General features: G+C 34.3%; 1 protein-coding gene across 1 annotated transcript in view; it reads left to right on the forward strand.

Annotated features, from left to right (window-relative positions):
* Window positions 1-22,950, forward strand: part of ERBB4 (erb-b2 receptor tyrosine kinase 4) — a 1,112,967-nt gene that overhangs the window by 821,080 nt on the left and 268,937 nt on the right. The window contains exons 13-16 of the mRNA XM_067740710.1: window positions 3,750-3,882; window positions 9,061-9,154; window positions 15,149-15,303; window positions 22,468-22,512. Coding sequence (XP_067596811.1) covers window positions 3,750-3,882; window positions 9,061-9,154; window positions 15,149-15,303; window positions 22,468-22,512 — 427 coding nt within the window. The remainder of the gene's footprint in view (window positions 1-3,749; window positions 3,883-9,060; window positions 9,155-15,148; window positions 15,304-22,467; window positions 22,513-22,950) is intronic.

Raw genomic sequence — 22,950 nt, forward strand, 5'->3', positions numbered from 1 at the left:
CAGCAAGTAATTCCACTTTGAATTTTAAAAGTAAATATGGATGGGTTAATAAGGAGTGTGTAGTTGTCATAAAAAATTTGGTTTTCCAAAATATGTCATGAAAAGAGGAAAATAGGAAGAGGACAGATTGGACAAACAGTAAGATCAATGATTTTAACCAAAATTGTCATAATAAATGTAAGTGGTTAAATACCCTAATTAAAGGCAGAGACTGTCAGATTAGATTAAAAAAGCAATACCCCACTATATGCTGCCTACAAGACACAAACTTCAACTATAAAAACACATATAGATTAAAGGTGAGAAAATATACCCGGAGAGATAAATAGATCAACACAAGAGTGGAGAACTATGAATAAACCTACAAGTATGTGGACAACTGATTTTAAACAAATATGCAAAGGAAATTTACTGGCAAAAGGATTGTATTTTTTTTTTTTTTTTTTTTTGCGGTACGCGGGCCTCTCACTGTTGTGGCCTCTCCCGTTGCAGAGCACAGGCTCTGGACGCGCAGGCTCAGTGGCCATGGCTCACAGGCCCAGCCGCTCCGCCACATGTGGGATCTTCCTGGACCGGGGCACGAACCCGTGTCCCCTGCATCAGCAGGCGGACTCTCAACCGCTGTGCCACCAGGGAAGCCCAAGGATTGTATTTTCAACAAATGGTCCTGGAAAAATTGGATATCTACATGCAAAAAAAGAAAAGAAAAAAAGGAATAGATCCTTACCTAGTACCTGTGTTGGTGAATTTTATGTGTCAACTTTACTGGGTCATGGGGAGCCCAGGTATTTGGTTAAACATTACTTGTGAATATGTCTGCAGGGTATTTCTGGATGAGATTAGCATTGGAATTGGTAGACTGAGTGAAGCAAAGTGGATAGGCATCATCTAATTCATTGAAGGCCTGAATAGAACATATTCACTCTCTCTGCCTGACTCCTGAACTGGTACATCAATCTACTTCTGCCCTTGGACTGGGACTTAAACCATCTGTGCTCTTGGTCCTTAGGCCTTTGGACTCAGATTAAACTGTACCATGGACTTCCCTGGGTCTTCAGTTTGTAGATGGCAGACAAGGGAATTCCCAGCCTCTATAATTGTGAGCCAATTCTTTATAACAAATTATATAAAATATGTAGATATAGATATAGATAAAAATATCCTATTTATTCTGTTTTTCTGGAGAACCCTAACTAATACAGTATAATATACAAGCTAACTTAAAATAGACCATAGACCATATGAACCAAAACTCATAATGCTTCTAAAAGATAACAGCAGACAAAACTTTTGTTACCTTGGGGTTAGACAAAAGTTTCTTAGATATGATGCCCAAAGCACGATTTATAAAAGATGAAATTGATAAATTGGACTTCACCAAAATTAAAAACTTCTACTTTTCAAAAGACAGTGTTAAAGGAACAAAAAGGCAAGGCTAAGACAAGGAAACAGTACTTGCAGAATCTGTAAAGAACTCTCAATGCTTAATAGTAAGAAAACAATCAATCCAATATAAAATGGGCAGAAGATTTGTTGGCACTTCACCAAACAAGATATATGGATAGCAAATAAACACATTAAAAAATGTTCAACATCTTTAATCATTTAAATACAAATCAAATCCACAATGAGATACCGCTACATAATATTAGGAAGGTTAAAATTAAACAGGCAGACCATACCAAATATTGATGAAGATATGAGGAAACTTCAGCTCCTGAGTTGAGTTCATTGCTGTTGGGAATGTAAAATGGTACAAATATTTTGAAAAACAATTTGACAGTTTCTTAAAATGTTGACCCTGTACTTATCATATTATCCAGCCATTTCTGTCCAAAGGAAATGAAAGTGTATGTCCATACAAAGACTTGTAAGTGAATGTTCACTGTAACTTAATTTTTTTTTTGTAACTTAATTTTTAATAGCCCCAAATGGGAAACAGTCTGAATGTCTAGCAATAGGTGATTGGTTTAAAAAATGTGGCATATCCGTGCAATGGAATATTCTCAGTAAGAAAGATGCATGAATATTGATACAGCAACATGTATAAATCTCAAAATAATTATGCAGAGTTAAAGAAACTACATAAAAAGAGAGTACATACTGTATATTTCTACTTACATAAAATTCTAGGGAATGTAAACTAATGGGTATTGAGTAACAGAAAGCCGGCCAATGGCTGTCTGAGGGGAAGGGGCGGGGGGAAGGGATTACATAGGTCATGAGGAATCATTTGGAGGTAATGGATACATTCATTGCCTGGATTGAATACATATAACTCATGATTTCAGGCATCTGTCAAAACATCAAATTGTATACTTTATGTATGAGCAGTATATGTCATGTATACTTCAATAAAACTATTAAGCATACACACACACACATACACACAAGGTTTCTCTCTTAAACTATACTGGAAGACATTATTCAATTAAGTAGTCATAAATTAAAAAGATATCTTGATAGGTCTGTGTCTGCCTTGAGAAAGAATTTTATACAGTTTAACATAGGTTCCTCCTTAAGGCTCCAGAATATAGGAGAAAGAATACATGAATTGGGAGATTTTGTTTCCTTGTTTTAAAACTAATCAGCATCACGGATGCTGGTAATTCACTTTCTCAGGCATTTGTTAGAGAAGGTAACTTTCACAGATATGATCCCTCTTTAAATTACAATTGCATAGTTAATGCTATTCCATCCCATCTCACAAATGCTCTTCCCATAACAATTTGCATCCCTTAATAAATACAGTTGGTAACTAATGGGAAGATAAACAGGATTTTGATGTTTTCATCTTCTGAGAACTTATTAATATTTTATGAAAACCACATATAATTGGGTTTCAGACATCTCAAATCACTTTTCAGACACCCAGAATAACATTTGAAGTCTTTATAGGCCCTTCTTATTCAATAGCTATCCGTTCACTAAAATTATGTTTTTCAGTATAAATAATAATATACTGAATAAGTATTATTTGATATAAAAGGGAACAGAAATGGTAAACCTTAAGTGGCAGTTTTAAAACATGGCCTCAAATTCTTTGGCACTTCTCCCATCAACAAAAAATATAGAGATAAGACTAAAGACCTTTGTTACTCCTGTAATCTCTATACCTCCTCATAAATAACCACCACACTTTGTTTAAAATTATTTCAAAACTTTTTTCTTACTTGTGCCAATTTGACTCAAATATCAAGATAATCTTAGTTGCAGTGTACCAGAGGTCTGTAAGAAACTTGTATTTTATTTCCATTTCTTTTCCCCCTTCTTACATTTCATATATTCTTCTTTTTTCTTTCTTTTCCCCTTTTGATGTTTTTTGTTTTATGACAAATATCACTTGTTCTGTTTCTGCATGAAGTTCTCACATGGAATTGACATCAAAATGTGTGGTGTGTTAGTGGAGCAAAGGGTTGGCTTTAGAAAGGTGTGTTTTGTTCCTTACCTTAATTGGAAGGTTAATTTCTGTCACTACTTCTCCCTAGAGTTTTGATATAGGCAATTGATATTTGTTCACTTTTATGAAAAATGCAATGGTACTACACATACAGTGACTGGGGCTCTGCAATATGAAAGAAGTGGAAGGTAAAGTGGGCCATAGTGACTAAGTAGGCAAGCAAAGTTATCTGCCACAGATCTCTCTCACTCCTTCAGAAATAGCTTTACTTAGGAAGATTCATATTAAAATGGTAAGTTTGGACGCAGGCTTCTGTTTTATTTCCCCTTGATTTTGGTGTGTTTTTCAGCTGCTGAAGGAATGGTGTGCAACCATCTCTGTTCAAACGATGGGTGTTGGGGACCTGGGCCAGACCAGTGCCTGTCGTGCCGTCGCTTCAGTAGGGGAAGGACCTGCATAGAGTCTTGTAACCTCTATGATGGGTAAGGCATCTTATAATGTCTCTATCTCATGAGCTTTGAGGTACTGATTGGTTCAGATATTAAAATGATAATAAAAGGGTAAAATTTCAGAATGTTTATGCTGGCCAAGATTTTTAAGGAGAGTTTTTGTTGCATAAAGGAGAAAACATATAAAAGAATTCTTTTAAGGGGAAATTATTTTATTTGAATGAACAAGATAAGTCAAAATGCATATTGACTATTATGTACATATTTAAAAATGTGTACCAAAATAGATAATTCTTAATAAATTATAGCAATTTATGCTTATGCAAAATTGAAAAATGTATTTCTATTTTCTTTATAAAGGACATCGTGATAAGTAATATTTCCTCCTCAGTGTCTCAACCATCTTGTTTTTTTTCTCATGCTTTCCTATTAATCTTCACCTGGAATGACTGCGTAACTTTTGATTTTTTTTTTCCATTTAGGTTGCGTGTCTATTTGATTGTGTATTAGGAACAACACACATTTCTATGTCTCAGACAACTGCTTAGCCCTATAGAGAAATTACCTTTGTAGTTGCTAGTTGAAAAGGTTTTTGAAAGTGTTCTGTCACTTTCTAAAAATAACCTAAGCTATATTTTACATCAAGTATTTTAAATTTTATCTACAGTACTACAATAATCAAATTGACAACAATAAAACTTAGTATATACCTTGTTGCATGGCATTTCATATACTCGTAAAATCACTTTATCCTAACATACCATTTCATGCGTCACAGTTGTCCTTCATTAGTGTGATAATGCAGTTTTTAGTACTGTCCCTGAGTCAAATTTTCCTATATTGCTCACTGATTTTCAACATTTTTGTAAAAGGGTAGTTTTGAAGTTCTTTCTTCTTCTGCCTCATGAATTGTCCCATTTTAACAACCGTTTCCATGATCCCAGATAACATTTTATTTTTGTATTTTACATTAAAGGATAAAAATCTATGGATCTTAATAATATAGATATGTGTCTTCTTTGAAAGATGACCAAACCAATTCCCTCCATGAATTTAGGGGGAAAAAAGATTGAAATTAAAATTAGAAGTTTAAAAACAATATTAAATCGGAATTTAATAGTTTGAAATGGTGATGACATTTGCACAACTCTGTGAATATACTAAAATATGCATTAAATTGTGCACTTTCAATAGGTGAATGTCATGGTATATGAATTATCTCTCAATAAAAGCATTACTGAAAAAGGGTTTAATAGTTTTATCAGGAAAATTTCAACTTGAAAATTTGTAAAACACATCAACTCATACATTTGATAATGAATAGCAAATTATTTGCTACTTGTCTCATTGAATTGAACTGTATTAATGCTTGTTCACATTATTATGAAAGAAAGATATTTCCTGTACATAAAATACATCAGATCAGATATGATTCTCTGTGTGTGTGGCAATTGATGCCACTAAAATGGAACTAATAGACCTTAATTCCACTGTGTTACATTAAAAGTTTATTGAATACGTATGTGCGTTTCTAAGGAAGGAATAGATTATAGAAATCATTTTATCAAACAGAAGCATCTTATAAACAGTGAGAAGTGGGAAAATTAAGTGTTGACCAAAGTCATAACATTGTAAAAGCACCAAACCAACGCTAGAACTCAGGATGTCTGATTTTCATCCTGTTTCTTTACAGATGCCATTGTTTTTCTTTAATATTTCAGTTTTAAACTTGTCAGAAATATGAAATTGATGTATATGTGGATGTATACACTACCTTCTGTCTCATTTTTGTGAAACAATGAAAGCTAAGCAAAGGAAAAATACTGGTCCCCTAAATAAACAACACTGATTATCCTGTTGTTTTTGAAAGCTTAACATTTTCCAAATCATTAAATCAAACATATTAAAGAAATATAAAGTTTTTAATGTAGTTTTGCAGCAGTAATGGGGTCCTAGGAAATCATGCACAAGTTTTAGTTTAAAAGATAATAAATGAAAGTATCTTATAAATATCTGATATAATTCTTGCCTACCCAATGATAGATGTCCCCACCTCCAATCTTGTGGTATTGCCAAATTACTTCCAACTTTGCCTGGCAGGTAAGACAGTCTTTGAGGAAACATGAATTCAAATTCTAACTTAATCACTTCCTACTTGAAATGTCCATCCACCGGTAAATAACCTAATTGTCCTAAACTCTGTTTTCTTACATGGAAAATGGGAATAATAATGATGTGATTATTATTATATCATATTATAGTATAATAATAATAATGATTGTGATTATCAAATGAGAAAATTCTTATTCGAATTCCTACTGTTAAAACAATTATCATCACTTCCTTTTTGTGTCTATTAATCTGAGCTCATTAAATAGTTAGGTAGAACAGTCACTTTATACACTGCTGAAAATAAATACAAATATGACATTTACCAAAATCAGGGAACTTATTTATATATAAAAATAGTTTGACTATCGTTAAAGAATAAATCCTAAAAAGAGGATTTTTTGAAGGGGGAAAAAAAATCAGTTAATCCTGGCTGTTAGCACTCAAATCCAGATCATATAAGTCACTATATTTTTGCAACTCCTAACTACAATGCCCAAGTATTCAAAATGAACAAGAAAACTAATTGCAATGCAATCTTAATTTTTTTTTTCTTATCTGGCAACATGGTTAAATGCTTCTGAAACTTCAATAACAACAGAGAAACATCAGAAAGAGTGCCAGTCTAAGATCTTTGTAGGCATTTTTATGTTTAATATTCACAAGCTCTCATCGAAACACCCTTCTTTTTCTTTTTCAGAGGATATTTAGGGAATGAGGTCTAGAGAAGTTAAGGGATGTAAGACAGCAATATTCATCTTGGTGCTGGGAACACGAACCAAATCCAAAGTATTTGCTCTAGATCACAGGATTGGCTAAGGTAGCACACACACAACAAAACTGTGAGAAGTATACAGCAGGAAAAACGCAAAGCTCAGTAAGCAAAGCTCATGCTCACTAGAATGTGAATTTTTGTATCAGATTCAAGTGAAAGGGGATCTCTGGCAAAGTCACAGCAGAATCACTAGAGGACAGGGAAGAAAAAAGGCAATGATGGAGACAGTGACAATAAATAAATTGCAAGGAGGATCTGTTCTGAGAGCAGAAAGGAAGAGAGCCAGAAACCACACAGATAGAAGTCTACTCTATAAAAGAGAAGGCAGCTAGGTTGCCTCCATGATTTTTTTTTTTTTTTTTTTTTTTGCGGTACGCGGGCCTCTCACTGTCGCGGCCTCTCCCGTTGTGGAGCACAGGCTCCGGACGTGCAGGCTCAGCGGCCATGGCTCACGGGCCCAGCCGCTCCGCGGCATGTGGGATCTTCCCGGACCGGGGCACGAACCCGTGTCCCCTGCATCGGCAGGCGGACTCTCAACCACTGCGCCACCAGGGAAGCCCACCTCCATGATTTTTTATGACATATTCATTTTACTCCTCAACTCTGTGTATGGGGAAGGGAGTTTTGGAGAAGAGAAAGGAAAGCATGACCCATGTTTTAGTACCATAAAAATTATTACCTTCATTTAGTATCCTAACTCTTTAGTCACCCAAGAAGCTGTTTTCAGAAACAGTGCTTTGCTGATGATTGCAGGGTGTGCTGTAAATATCATATAATTTCACTTACACATAATGCTTTTTATGCTCTTTACAATTTAGCTACTACCCCATTCCCAACCCCCACCCCAATACCAGGTCATTTTGACTTTCGTATTCTGAAGATTTCCTCTATTGAATACTTTATATCACTTGTTGATGAAACACGCAAAATAAAAACTTTTATGTAACTAAGATGTTAAACTCAAGAAAATTCATAAAAAGTTAATCCATAGCAAACCCACACTTCACTTTGAGTGCAAAATCCATGTAACTATATATGTACATTCATACATAAATAAACCATAGATTTATGCTATTTATTTTGGAAACCAAACCATTTTTTGACCTTGAAATATATGTAATCTTAATCTAACCAACAGAAAATATAGCCCACCCTTTGGATTTCAATCATCTGTTAAGGCTTTATAATAACCAAATAAGATAGTTCACTATGAAAAAGAGTGATTATTTCACTCCAGGGAAAAATAAATTTGAATTTATCACCTAGTTAATCCATAATTGCCATATTTGCAATGCTATTAGTTTGGAATGGTCACTCATGATACAAAGGCACAAAATAATGAAGTAGCTATAAATATTTAGTCGTTTTGTTAATGACTCATAACTGAAATTCTACATTGTTTATACCCAGTACCTCATCCTCTCACACGTTAGTGGAAATAGTGTGTTTTAAACATATTGTACATGACTGATACCCAATTATTGAAATGAAAACTTTTAGGATAGATATTAATTGGAAAACTTATATACTGGTAAATTTAACATTCAAATAGCCACAAAATGTAAGGTTTGGGGAAGTGATGACCATCCTCCCACATTTTAATTAGAAAGTTTTAAAATGTTACCATTCAACTATTTTTTATTTTATATCATATAGAATTCTTCAAAAAGAATTTAAACTGAAAAAGATGTTATATTAGATCAATAATCTAAGAAAATAAAATCTACCATAAAAAAGATATTTTTTCTAATTCTCCAAGAAAGATATTTTAAAAAAAGAAAAATCAAAGTGTTTTTTGAAGTTTCACTAAAAATAAATGGAAGAATCTTGGGATTTGAAGGACAAGGATGGGGAACATTCATGTAATTTAGCAACAAGAAAAATACAATAGTTCTGTCAAAGTTTAAAAAATAAGCCTTCAGCCAAGAGTAAAATTTTATATAGAGACAAACAGGCACAGACTGACTTAAAATAGCAGAAATGGTTCTGCTGTGTCATCAAAAGAGTCATCCTTTTTTTTCTTCTCCTTTTTTTTTTTTTTTTTTTTGAGACTGCTGGAATCTCTCTCACAAGAGAGAGGTTTCCTGAATGAGTCTGTCGTTGAACCCAATGGAGGGCCAGGAGAGCCATCTGACTGCAGTTTATCTTTTCTCTTAATGGAGAACTTACTCATTAATGTACAGGGAAATGATTCTGATGCTCCTGGCACTTAGAGAAACAAACTCTAGAATTTACTTTGCCAACAGGACTTTTAGCAGATGTTACTTCATTTGTTAAGTTGACAGCTTGTTTGCTTACACTGCCTCATACTGCTGATGTTTTCACAGTGAATTTCGGGAGTTTGAGAATGGCTCCATCTGTGTGGAGTGTGACCCCCAGTGTGAGAAGATGGAAGATGGCATCCTCACATGCCATGGACCGGTAAGCCTGAAGACACGTACGGTTGTGTTGGCTTATTTAGCTTCATGTATGAATGTCTGTCAAGTCATTGCTTTATCACTTATCCATCCATTGAATAGGTATTTACAGCATGCTATGGGGAATCACATTCAACATTCTCCCCTCAAGAGGCTTACAGCTTAGTAGTAGAGATAAAGTATTTAAAACTTCAGTTTCTTAAATATTTATGTCCCAGATAATGTATTTAAAAAGAAGATATGGAGTTGTCCTTGAAGACTGCACAGGGCTGAAAAGAGGGATACACAAATAATTATTGAAGCAAAATAATTGATTAAATATGTATAAATTGTTATATGAATACATTTGAGGGAGAAACTAAATCTTTGAGATGGAAATTGAGACACCAAGGAAAGCCAAAGAAAAGTGATGTTTCAGCTATGCTTTGAAGAAGAATCTGAAATGAGGAAACATGTAAAGATACGTAAATGTGAAAGTTTATGTTGTGTTTGAGGTAAACTGTAACACGTTCGTACCTGTGTTTAATCATTTAACTATAATGGCATTATGAAGGAAAATTGAAAAAAAGGAGGAAAACAAGCACTCATATACTAAAATCTAAAGCTGTGTGATAAGTACCATGGCCGAGAGAAAAACTGAACTATGATGATTGAAGGAGGGGCTATGAGATCAGGAAAGTCTTTATGGATAAGTTGACATTTATATAGTTTGAAGTTAGTCTTGTGGAGAAAATGATAATTATTTTCTAGACCTTCCTTTGGTTCCCATCATTCTTAATAATGAGGCTTTTTCTTAATAATGAGGTCAGTATGAGTTTGTCATTCCAAAGTGTCATATTCATCCTTCTTTAGACAGATTTCCAGTTTATTTGTGTATTGAGTCATCATTCAGTAAATAACTTGGGGACCAACATTTGGGTGTAGCCAAGAGCTCAACACTGCTCCATAAGAATTCATTTCAAATTTAAATAGTATTAATTTTTCTACCAGAGTGCTTATTCAGCACTTAATTAGCTTAGAAAAAAATTATCATTGAGCCCTCCAAACTTCCATTAGGCCCCAATGAGCTGTTCTGGAACTTCTTCTAAAGAAGGATGTGGAAAACTTGGACAGTTCAGAGGACTACCACAAAGGATGATTAAGCTTGGAAAACCAGACCTCTGAGAAAAAGAAGTGCTATGATTTGGCCTGAAGAACCAAAGTCTAAAAGGCAATTTAATATGTAATGATCTCCAAGTAAGTATGCTAAGGGCATATGCAGCTATTTTCTTTTTCCACTAAGGATAGTCATTTAAAATACAATTAATCTGCAGCATGAGAAATGTGGACTCTGTAAAGAATGTCAGGAAACACAGGAAAGTAAAATTCCATAATGGGTTTGTTAAAGTAAGTTGAGCTGTCTCTCTCTATGAGACTTCTCTAAAAACCAGCATATTTAGGAACCATACATCATAGAATGAAAAACAAAAAATCTCTTTCCGAGAAAGAGACTTTGAAAATGTACAATTACAATAACCAAGAATTTGGCCATCTCCTTTGAACAAGGCAAACCACAAGAGTAGTCCCGTCTTTTTCAGTTCCTTATGCTGCCTCCTATGGTATAAAAGTATGCTAGTAAATAACTAGCTTATTGATTTCTTTGTTTTTACAGTCTATTTGATCATTCCTTTGTTCCTTAAAAGAATTGAGACAGTTTATAAAAATGCACATTAAAAAGCCCTAAAAATTAATATTCTTGCAATTTTCAAAATTACTTGATAACCAAGAAAGAATGAAAAAACAGGTTTTTAGTGAAGACATTTTAATTCTGTAAGGACAACATTGTTGGGCCATATGCTTAAAATCACTATTCAGTGCTAAAATTGTAAATGAGTATGTCTAGAGATTAGAGAAGGCAATAAGTCAAAAGTAGAAAAAACTCCGTAAAGTTGAATCACTCATTTGTGGAAGATCAGAACATGAAATCAAGAAAACTGACTTGATCAGTAAGCCTTAAAATGCTAAGCAGGTAAGAGCACAGTGTCTTTTAGGTTATGGTATCTGAAAAACTGCCAGGATTGAGCTCAAGCAATAGCCCAAACTTTGCTCCCTCTAGGGGGTTGCTTGTTTTCAGCCTTTACAATTTATATTAGGTGTATGCCTGTTTCTGGGTCTACATGTTGTTTATCAAAACTAAAGACGGAAGTGGTTTTGTGTGCCAAGTAACCGGCATATATCACTTAGGATACCCAGGAGGTTCAGGAAACTTCTTCATGAGACTGATACAGTGATGAGATAGAGGAAGAAGTCATAAAGCTAACTGGAATTTCCACACCTGGTCTTATGATTTATTCTGCTGAAATCTCATTTTCTTGAACTGTTAATGTTTCCCTAATGATAAGAATTGATAAATATTTATATTTGTCAAACACTATTACCTCTGAAGCATACTATCACATTCTCCATTTAAAATATAAAGAAATTGAACCCATGGTAGTGATTAGAAAGTTACTCCAAAAGTCAGCAAGTCAGTAAGATGCGGAGCTGGGACTCAACTATAGAAGTTCTGACTCCAAATTTCACACTCTTTTCATTTCACTATTTTTCCCTAGGCAACAATGTCCGTAAAGTAATAAGGATAAAATGCTTTCTGGGAATATACATATGTAAAATGGATGGTATTATCCTATTTAAATGTGACAGACATTCAGGATAATCTTGAGAGGGGTGGATTTGAAATAAAACAAGCCTCTGCTTTTATATTCTCATCTGTCTGCACTTGGTCTTCTTTACTTTATTCTTTTTCTTTCTTTTCTTTTCTATCTTTTCTTTCTTTACAATTTTATCTTTTCTGACTCACTTTCACTATTACTGTATAGTCCTATCAAGAAAGATAAGGGAGGGAATGTAAGAACAAAAGAAAAGGACATCAGACAAAGTCAAAGGAGACCAAAATATAAGCCACAGAGACAGCAAGAGAAGGGAGGGAATAGGAGAAGGGAACTGATTTTTGGGGAGCGAGGGAAACTGATTTTTGAAACACAATTTTTGTTAAAGCTAAAATAGCTGTTAAATCCAGGTTAATAGAGCTTGTGTTGCCACAACAAATAACCCCCATATTGCAGTAGCTTACAGAAAAATGTTTAAATCTTTTTCATGTAAAGTGCACTGCAGGTCTGGGGAACTTTCTAAGGCAGGACCCCCTCCCTGTGGTGGTCTGGCATTCCAGGATGCTTTGAAGTTATGGCATCTCTACATCTACATGGGATCCCCACGTCATGGCAGCTGGGAAAGAGAAGGCTGGAGAGTTTAGCACTGGCTCTCATAAATTGCTTTTACTTGATTTCATTGTCCAAAGCGAGACACACACCTCCCCTCTAGTGGGAGGGAATTTCCGTATTCTGTGAGGCTGGAAGTGGAAGAGAATTGGATACTGGTGAATAGTGGCTTTCTCTCTTACAGTGGCTACCAGAGAAAAACATCAATTGTCACTGAGAAAAAAAAAAATGAAATGTTTCCCTCAGGATTTAGCCTATCCTTTAGTTTTCTGTCTAGATTACTGGGTCCAAGGGTAGCTTAAAATCAGAGATAAGGAAGAAAGTTGCCTTCATCTCTCTTTTCGGTTGTTGCATTTATCAGTTCATTCGCTGTACCTAGCTTCTTAAAAGCTTTGGGAATATAATGATAAAAGAGTAAGTATTAGACAACATGTATTTCTTTAAATCTCTTTATTATGGAAATGAGATAGAGAATCAGACATTTCATTTCTTTTGAGATTTGTCAGGACATCTTTTAGTTGTGTCAGCTCAGGACATTTGATTTCATATCATGATAATACAATTAAATAGTTAAGACAAAGAAGCACAAAGAAGCACAAAAAAATTTATCCTATTAAAGTCTGCCTAAAGATTAAATGTGAATTTAATTTTAGTTTCATAAATTTTTTACATCTTCTGATTTTACCTGGACATTATTTTACATTAGAAGTATTTTATAGAAAAATAATTCCTAATTCTGACTACCACTGCCTAATTTACTCACAGTAAGTTTTATTCTCGTGTTCTGAAAGAAGACATCAGCATGTCTCTTGTCTTGTACAATGTCATACCACTGAGCATACTTGCACAGTAGATGATTTTGTATAATAGACAGTATTATGTGCTTAAGTACCCATGAGCAGGTGTTAAAATTGGAAACATGTGAAGTATTCTTTTTTGGTAGGAAATAAGTTGCCAGCAGCAAACTCTTCAGGTTGAATAGGGATTCTCTTTCACAGAATAAATAAGTATATATATACACACATATATATGTACATACATATATATACACATATGTTTATATACATAAACAAATATATATATATATATGAGATTTAGAAGTATGAGATTTAGATATACCTATAACTGTTTAGATAGATAGATAGATAGGTAGATAGATAGATAGATAATAGATACTCTAAATCTCACTTCAAAATAGTAAGATAGGTGTTTGATTGAACCTCACCAGTCTCAGGATTTCCAGAAATCTCTTCCTGATTACCCTTTCTTCTTTGTACTACTATTCTTCCTTAGCTGCCTTTATCTTTAAATTTTAAAGTATTATATTTCTTGATTTCCTGATGCCTTATATCACCACTTGCAATGTCTGGCTACTTTTGGATTAGCATCCGTAGAGAGATGTAACACACTCCCGTGAATAGACTGATCGCCACACGCCGTGTCTAATAAACAGCTCTGTAAAATGTTGCTTGCTCGTCTCCCAAATACACATTGTTTATAATTATAAACTTAATAATATTAAATATTTCCCTCTATACTTAGTATATCTTATTTATCTAAATTATCTTCAATGTGACCTGTCCTAATTGTTAAACTATGTGAATATAAGCAGATTTTGGGGAGAAAAGAGTCAAGGTAAGAAGTTCCAAGAAGTAGTCAAAGAGAAGAGGAATCCTAAGACAATTTGATGTTCACAAAGGAGAACTAAAAGTAAATTTTGAGTAGGTAATATCATTATTTAAAACACCTGAATGTGTAAATATATGGACATCTTTTAAGGAAATAGTATTTTTCACCAAAATGTTCTCAATTTGATTTGAGAATGTACTACTTATCATTTCTTGCATGGTTACTATCCCCAGCACCACGTCCAAATCATTTTTTTGGTACAATTTTTAGATGTTTAATATGAATTTAAGATTTTTACTTTTGTTATGACATTTAAATATATTTACACGTTACTGCTTACTATAATTATACATATTAGACAGATATTATAAACATAAATATATGAAGTGAGCTAGTTTTAGTTAGATTTATCATGCTCATATTTATATCACCTTCATTCTTGAGTAAGTTTCTCCATATAATTTTCTTTTGTATGTACAAGTTTTTGCTCATCAGATTGTGCCTTTATTGTGCTCTCAGTATTGTACTGTTATTTGCTAAAATCCCTATTAATAGACATGATACGATTTTTAGCATTATCATAAGATGATATGAGTTGGAGAGTAACTTAGAAATTAACATTTGTTTGCCTAAACTACCTAATTCCTGATAACTCAACTATAGAAAAAAATTTAAATTCATTGTTCAAATAGTCATGGTACTACCAAAGGAAAGTTTACATCTCACTTGTATATGAAATTCAGTGTTACCTAGTTCCTATCATTTCCTTATTTTCATTAACTACTTAGTAAGAATTTTCACATATTCCCAGTGATTGTGATAAAATATTTCCAGGAATAATGTGTTGTTATCAAATATCGTTGCACTGTAATCTCACTAGGAATAAATGACAGAAAGAAAATGCTGATGTCCTTCTAGAAAAATCACTGGACAGTTTTGCTGATCAGAAAGCTACAATAGCAGCATCCCCATTTGTACTTCTGAAAATGCTCTTCAGTTCTCTAGAGGAAGATTGGCCACCCACTGAAGTCTCAGTAACTAGACCAGATAAATACATTCCAGAGGAAATGGCACCCAGTTTTATTCCTCTATTTTTTTTTTTCACACTTCAGGGACCTGACAACTGTACAAAGTGCTCCCATTTTAAGGATGGCCCGAACTGTGTGGAAAAATGTCCAGATGGCTTACAGGGGGCAAACAGTTTCATTTTCAAGTATGCTGATCAGGATCGGGAGTGCCACCCATGCCATCCAAACTGCACCCAAGGGTAAGCAACTTTACTGGTCCAAAGCTTAATCATGTGCATATTACTAATCAAGAGGTGCATACGTGTATTTTATCCCTGACACAGTCTACTGAATACATAATATCTCACGCAAAATTCTATTCGTGTTTATATAATGTGTTGATTTTAAGAGAACTCTTTTCTATAAGAATGCTTTATGGAATCGAATTTATACCCTCTAAAATAGTTCTGTTGAACATTTTCCTGTAACTTCTATTGACACTTTCGTGAAGCTGGTATCAGGTATAATTTGTATGGAGTGTAGAAATTCTTCCAAATTTTACTGAGGATTAAAGATATCAGAAAAGACAAGTAATTGTACTTTTGAGATTCATGCTTAATAAATCTTTAACAGAGATTTTCTGTTTCTGTTTCTTTGTTGTTACAATCACTTTAAAGTGAAGGTCTCTTTTTGATAAATGCTGCCTTGTATTACTCCTTCAGCAAAATATAAGCAAAAGCAGTGATGGTAAAAAAAAAAAAAAAAAAAAAGGAACCAAGTGATATGTATTTTTATTAAAATACAAGTACATTTTGTGAAAGTGATTCTATTATAGGTTAACCTACAACCTAGTGTTTCTTCAACCGATATAGGACAATTCAAAGATGGGTACACATTTTTCTACTTTTCAAAAGGATGCATTGTAAAATGAATAATAATTAGACTACTTTTGATACTGATAACAGTTGAGTAACAAAGACATATTACAGAAAGAAGAAAAGCACTGAACTATAAAAGAAATAATGTCACTTCATCGAACAAATCCCAACAACTAGTTCTTTAAAAGACAGCAAATCTCTTTTAATAAGGACTTTTCCTTCTCTTTCCTGTAGAAGGGGAATAAATTTAGAATCAAGGGCAGTTTCACATGCTCTGTCCTCCTTCTGTCCAAAAAGCCTCTTCTCCATTGTGAGTGCCCACACACATGTGCACACACACATACAAACACACAGAGACACTTGTGGAGAATCATCTTGGGTGCTTTAGATCTGGCAGGAAAGTATGAGATTCCATAAAGAGATTTTCTGCCAGAGTAAGGGCTGGCTGTTAGGGGATATTGAAGAAGTTAAGCAAGCAACATCATTTTCTGCCAAAAGGACATCAATTTGCAGATGCTGCTACAATTTCCTGCAGGTCAAGAAATCAGCTTAATTCACTCTGTGAAGTGGCAGATCCTCAAAAGGTAAAGTAATGTGCTGCCATTCAAATTCAGCTTGGAAGAGCTAATGCCACCTCACTGGTTTGAGGATACTGAAATAGTCACATAGACACTCTGCTTCAAGGAAATTAGAAAGAATAAGCTGCTCCCCTGGCGAGTTTTGGGCACACTTCAGTTAAGGGTATTTCATGAAGATACTGGTATTGCTGGAGCAGAAGGGTCAGCAACAGAAAGGGAAAACGTTGCCTGCTAAAATAATCATCCACAAGAGGGTTTTATTGTTTTGCATCTAAAATTAAACAAACATTATTCAATGTAATGTTGATGTCAACAGCTGTTGCCATTCAAAATGAGACCTTTTGCTGTTTTTGCAAATCTAATTACAACAAAGCCATTAGGGAAATGAAAGTGAGATCACAGAGCCGTACATAGTCTGGATGTGTGGCTGGTGTGTCTTCCTCTCAGTCCTTTTAAATCATGATTATATAATAAAAGAAAAGATATATAGTGGGGGGAAAGTAGAAGGAGGGACAATGAATAGATCAATTTACCACAGTAACAAAAGTTGGATGTCAACCAAAAGGGAGGATGAAGGTGTAACAGGAAACAAACCTGACCAGATCACTTGGGAACCCTAGTAAATAAAATGATGACTTTAAATTCACTGGTGCAGAATGATGGTGAGACAGAATTTGACTCGTGTACTCCCTGGCATCTTCTAAGGTAAATGGATTCTGTAATGACTGACTTAATCCTGTCAGTTTCTTGTCTTTGTTTTCATTTATCTTCCTGCCATCCTTTTTCTAACAGCATCCGCATTGTCCAGGTTCACTCACTTCCTAAGAGTTCTGTGGTCTCAGCCTCAGAATGGAATTTAGGATTTGGGCATTTCTAAATGCTTAAGCCCTCCTCTGTACACTACTGCAGTGCAGCACTGTGCTTTGAGATCCTTTTAATGAAGCAATGAGGTGCTCTATGCATTCAGTTCCTTCCTTTCAAATTGAGCATGTAGAGATAGAATCTTTCCCTAGGAAGATCATAGGGGCAGTAGGGATGATGGGACAAGTGACTATTTTTATTCCTAAACATACATAATAAATGACGTATCAGTAAGCGTGAGCTCACCATGCCAACTCCACTTTGGAAAACAGCTTTTCTTTTATATGCCAATATTATGTCAGCTGGATAATTCAGGAACCAAGTTAATGGACATAGTCTTTCAAATCATTTTTCAGAAGGAAGTTCTTACTTTGAATACTGTTTAATGATCATCTGAAAGTAAAATTATCATGTAATACCTTAAAAGCCCTTTTACCACTCTAAAAGCACATTAAATGTATTGACTCTAATAAGTTCTTTAGATGTTTTTAAAATAGGTGATCCATTTAGCTAGTACCTATCAGGAGAGTCTCACTAATATTCCTAGAGGAAAAAAAAATAACATTGTCTCCTCTTGCCTTGACTAGAGAACTTTTATTTTAGCAGCCTTTCTCATTTCATTCATTCTTCAACTTTGTTATATTGAACACCTGTTGTGTATCAGATACAGTGATAGCTAAGTTCAGAAATAAGCAAGACACAGCTCTTGATCACTAGGAGGTCACAGTCCAGTGAATTTTTATTCTTCCAATTTATATCCTTTCATCAGATATCCCTCTGTATTTTGAAATGATTAGCAAGAATTTAAAACTTAGAAATGATATTCATATTTGAAATTAGCAAGGTAGAAATTTTAAAAGAGGACATGTAAACTAAATTTAGTGTGCAGTTGAGTAGTCGTAAGAGCAAAGATTATAGTTTCTTTACTAATATCACTTGCGTCCATGATGAATGTCAATTTAATTTTTGTTTGGAGACGTGAACCGGGATTTTTTTTTTTTTTTTTTTTTCTTTGCGGTAAGCAGGCCTCTCACTGCTGTGGCCTCTCCCGTTGCGGAGCACTGGCTCCGGACGCGCAGGCCCAGTGGCCATGGCTCATGGGCCCAGCCGCTCCACGGTATGTGGGATCCTCCCAGACCGGGGCACGAACCCGTGTCCCCTGCATCGGCCGGCGGACTCTCAACCACTGTGTCACCAGGGAAGCCCCGGGATATTTATTTTTAATAGGGCATCTTTAAAAAATTCATTAAAAGTTTTTAGTAATATTAGAATCATGATTTGATACTATTAAATTTTCTATATGCCTTAATATTCTTCTCATCAATTCTTTTTATACTTTTAAATGTATGTAATGAAAGAATTTCCATTGCTGGAGAGAACAAAAGAAGGGCTGCTTGTGGAATTATTGTCGATAACTTCTGTAATGAAATTTTAAAATATTTTTCCATTTTAATTTCAAAATTCAGAGAAGATTTTGTCAAAATATCTCAACTATGTTACTTGTATGGGTATGTCAAGGTGTTCATAAATCAGTAAGTACAAGCAAATGTTAAACAGCTCAATATTTGGAATTCCAGTTTTTTTAATATATTATATTAACATGTTACAGTTTCTCTTTCCGAACTTTCTGTAAAGTTTCTACTTTAGAACACTAATTATCTAGAGAATTGTATTATTTCACATCTTTATTCAGTCTCTTATTTGGGATTTTGACTCTTCAAAAGTTTAATGTTTCCATTATTCTTTGATTTTCCTGAATCTATATAAATTGCATGTGCTAATTATTGGCTTATGTCAAGTACAAAGAGTTGAAATAGAATATACATCTTTAAATACACAGTGATTTGTATTTAGAAAAAATGGGACCACACTCTTATTCTGTCTTCCATTCTTGTTTTATCCTCAACTTATAAATACCTTTAAATCTCAAATACCCTACAAAATCTCCTAGACAAACTTTCTTGACCTCACACCCCACCCCCTCAGTAGCTCTTCCCTTTTCCCTTGCTTCTATTCTCTTATTTGCAATTTGCTTCTCAACTCACAGCAACCTAAATTCTAGTGATCTTGACTATGACAACTAACATACTCTTAGTAGGTCTTTTACTAGGCCTCTCTTGCACTTGACAACGATCGATGATCATCCATTTCCTGAAGTTTTTTCATGATTTGGCTTCCATGACACTGCAATTAATGGATTTTACTCAAACATATTTTCCTATGTTTCTGGCTTATGAGCTCATCTTATGTCATTTACTAATTACTGGAGTTCCTTGAGTTTCAGTCTCAGTCTCTGCTTTTCTCACTTTATAGATCCTTCTTCAGCCATCACATCCACTTACATGATTTCAGCCTTCTCCTGTATGATGTTTCAAAACTGGATCATTGTACCTGTGCCTCCTGCTTCCCTCTCCTCCCCCCACACCGTCCCCTCCAGCAGACTCATCTTTCCAGATGCTGAGGAACATTTCTACCTGGATGTAGGAAAACCACACTAAACTTTAGATACCTAAGACTGAAACTATCAACGCTGCTTCCGGAACACACACACACAGAGGAAGGTATTCCTCCTCTTGCATTCTCTCACTGATGGTACCACTATTCTCAAAGTTAGAAGTATGAGTCATCTTTAACTCCTTTGATCTTTCCTCTTCCATCATCAAATCAGCCACCAACTACTGTTTTTTTTTTTTTTCCGCATACGTTTCAAGGTATTCCTTAAATCCAACTCTGCCTCTATCCTAGTTACCATTTCCCTAGTTTAATCCTTCATCATCTCTTACAGAGACTAAAACAGTCTCTGTGCCAAAGGAATCTGTCTGGCTCCCAGCTGACTAGCCTTCAGTGGGCAAAGAGATCATTGTATAACACACATCTAGCAATTTCACAACTTCTTTAAAACCCTGCAGTGGTTTCCCATTGTTTGTTCCTAAGCAGACAGTCTTCAGTTCTGGTTCCTTTCTAGTGATCTAGCTTCTTTTTTTCCTTCTCCCTGTTGCCTCATATGTTGTTCTCTAACTATTCAGAATTATTTGTAGCTGTTCGTATACTCTCTACCCTTCCTCAGATCGATGCTTTTGCTCCTGCTGTTTCTTACCCCTTAGAAATTATTGCCCCCCAATCCTGGACTCTGAACTCTGAACTTCAGTTTTCTAACTTCTCCGAGGGTGTGACCCCAACCTTCTGAAACTCTGTGTCCCTCCTCCACACTCTCCTAAGTCACTGGTTCGTGTTCCTCATTATATTTATCGTATTGTACAATACACATATGTTTATGCATCTGTCTCCTTCATTAAAGTTTGAGCTCATTAAAAATAGGAAAATGTCTAATTCATCTTTTTCTCCCCCCAGCTCCTAGAATAGTAGGAACACTTAGTAGGCATGTGACGGAGTTTTTTTTTTTTTAATGGATGAATGAAGATCTTTCATTATTCACTCTTTAACTTTCCCCTCAAGTTAAAGCTTACTTTCAAATACATTTATCTTTCAAAGGTTATAATAAATACAGATTACAAACTAACCATAGCTTTCAGATTATCATTTGGAAGTAAGAAGTAGACTATTAATTTTACAAAAATGGCACTACTGTATTTTAAGAAAGCATTTTGAAGAAGGTATAACTGGAAACTAGAAAAAAATAAGTCCTTTGGAATAGAAGAAAACCATATAAGACAATTTGCAAACTTTTATACTAATTGTTTTTTATTTTTAGAAATGGTTTTGATTATGAATTTTGGAACCAATTCAATGCTATGTGCTCTATATTTTTATTTAAATTTCTTATTTGCTTTTTTTTAAAAGCCTTTTTCACAGTGTATTTCATGTATTTCTGTACATTAATATTTTTCTAAGCCACTCAAAGCCAATCCTCAAAAGAAAAATAATTTTCCACCTAGTAGGAATATTATAACTGATACTGATGAAGGAGGAAAATAGTGACTTAATTATTATTATACATAGTTATATTTATTTACGTGTTACAGAGTTTTCTAAAGATATAATGGACAGTCTGGCCTTATACAAGAGCACCTTATTACTTCATTACATAATGATTTTAACTTCAACTTCTTTTTCAGTTTTAGAAATTAGAATTTGGAAAAAATATTACAAGAAGAATTAGACAGTTCAATAAATCATAGCTGTACAAGGAATCTTGATACTGCACTGCAGCTATATGTGTTTAATGAGAGAAAAGGGAAAGAAATACAATTCAAATTTATTGGTAGATGGAAGAAATATTTCTGTAATACTTCAAAATCAGAATTCTGTGTACTTATATAATTTTACTTAAATGTTAACGTCTGTGGATTCTTTACTTACCTGAGTCTCAAGTTATTCATTTCCTTGGGGAGTACTTACTTATTTTTTATTGTTTGAGTTACATATTATGGCAGTTTAAAAACCTGTTTTCACTTGACTGTTATGGCACTGATTTTTTAAAAGCAAGTATCAAGATAAACTGCAGTATGGTGAAACCAGTTAATTTGCCTGTTAAATGAATTCATGTTTAAACATAAGTATGTTTTAAAGACAGTCACAACCAAGGAATGGAATAATGTGATTGTGTAAAGTATCCATGAGAATAACGTTAAAGCACATTAACTCATTTTCTGCTAAAATCAATCTTTAATAATGAGTATTAAGCGTCAGGTTATTATATTATATTGAATAGCTCATGTTTTCTTTTTTATTGATTCTGTTTTTTACTTCAGCTTAAAGCCTTTTAGAAGAAACTGTATACATGAAACCAATTATAGCCATTGAAATATCAAGTTATTCATCAAGACATAATATCACCAATGGTTCAAATGAATGTAAAGTATTAGAAATGAGCAATATGTGCTTGGAAATTATCCACAGAAACAGAGTACAGTTTCCTTTACTGTGGACTTGTTTCTTTGCATTCCATTTGTGTAGTATTTACAATTTATTTCTGGGTATCCATCAAGTACAGTAACCTTCTCACTAGCTTTAAATTCATGATATTCAAAAATTGTCTATTAACAATAGTTTAGAGTTTGACACCATCGGTATTTGTCTTATATCTTCTTTTTAAAAATGGCTAATTTTTCTTTCCTTGTATTTTTAAAATTTGGATCTTCTGCAGGTGCATAGGCTCAAGTATTGAAGACTGCATCGGCCTGATGGATAGGTACTTGGTGTGCTTGCTTCCCATGTTCTTCCTCCAAGGCTCCATGTGTGAGCACTGGTGCATGTGTGTGCATGCCACTGTGAATGGAGAATGATGTTTTCTGTTCTGTAATTGCCTGCAGGTGTAGCGGTCCTACTAGTCATGACTGCATTTACTACCTTTGGACGGGCCATTCCACTTTACCACAACATGCTAGGTAACATCTACCATGTTTCCATTTTGTCACTCAAATCCTTTCCCCGCTATCATGGATAAAAAAGTACTAACCAGTTGGGTGAAATTTATAATACGTTAAATCAGGGAGTTGTGAAAGAGGCATGTAACCCTTTACTTTTCAAGCCACATTTCTTACCTCTTCTTCCTTTTTTCATTATGACTGTAGAATCCAAATTAGTAATATCATTGATTTTTAATTTTGTAAAATTTAAACAATATTTT

Source organism: Pseudorca crassidens, chromosome 6 (assembly GCF_039906515.1).
Source record: "Pseudorca crassidens isolate mPseCra1 chromosome 6, mPseCra1.hap1, whole genome shotgun sequence".
Taxonomy (NCBI): domain Eukaryota; kingdom Metazoa; phylum Chordata; class Mammalia; order Artiodactyla; family Delphinidae; genus Pseudorca; species Pseudorca crassidens.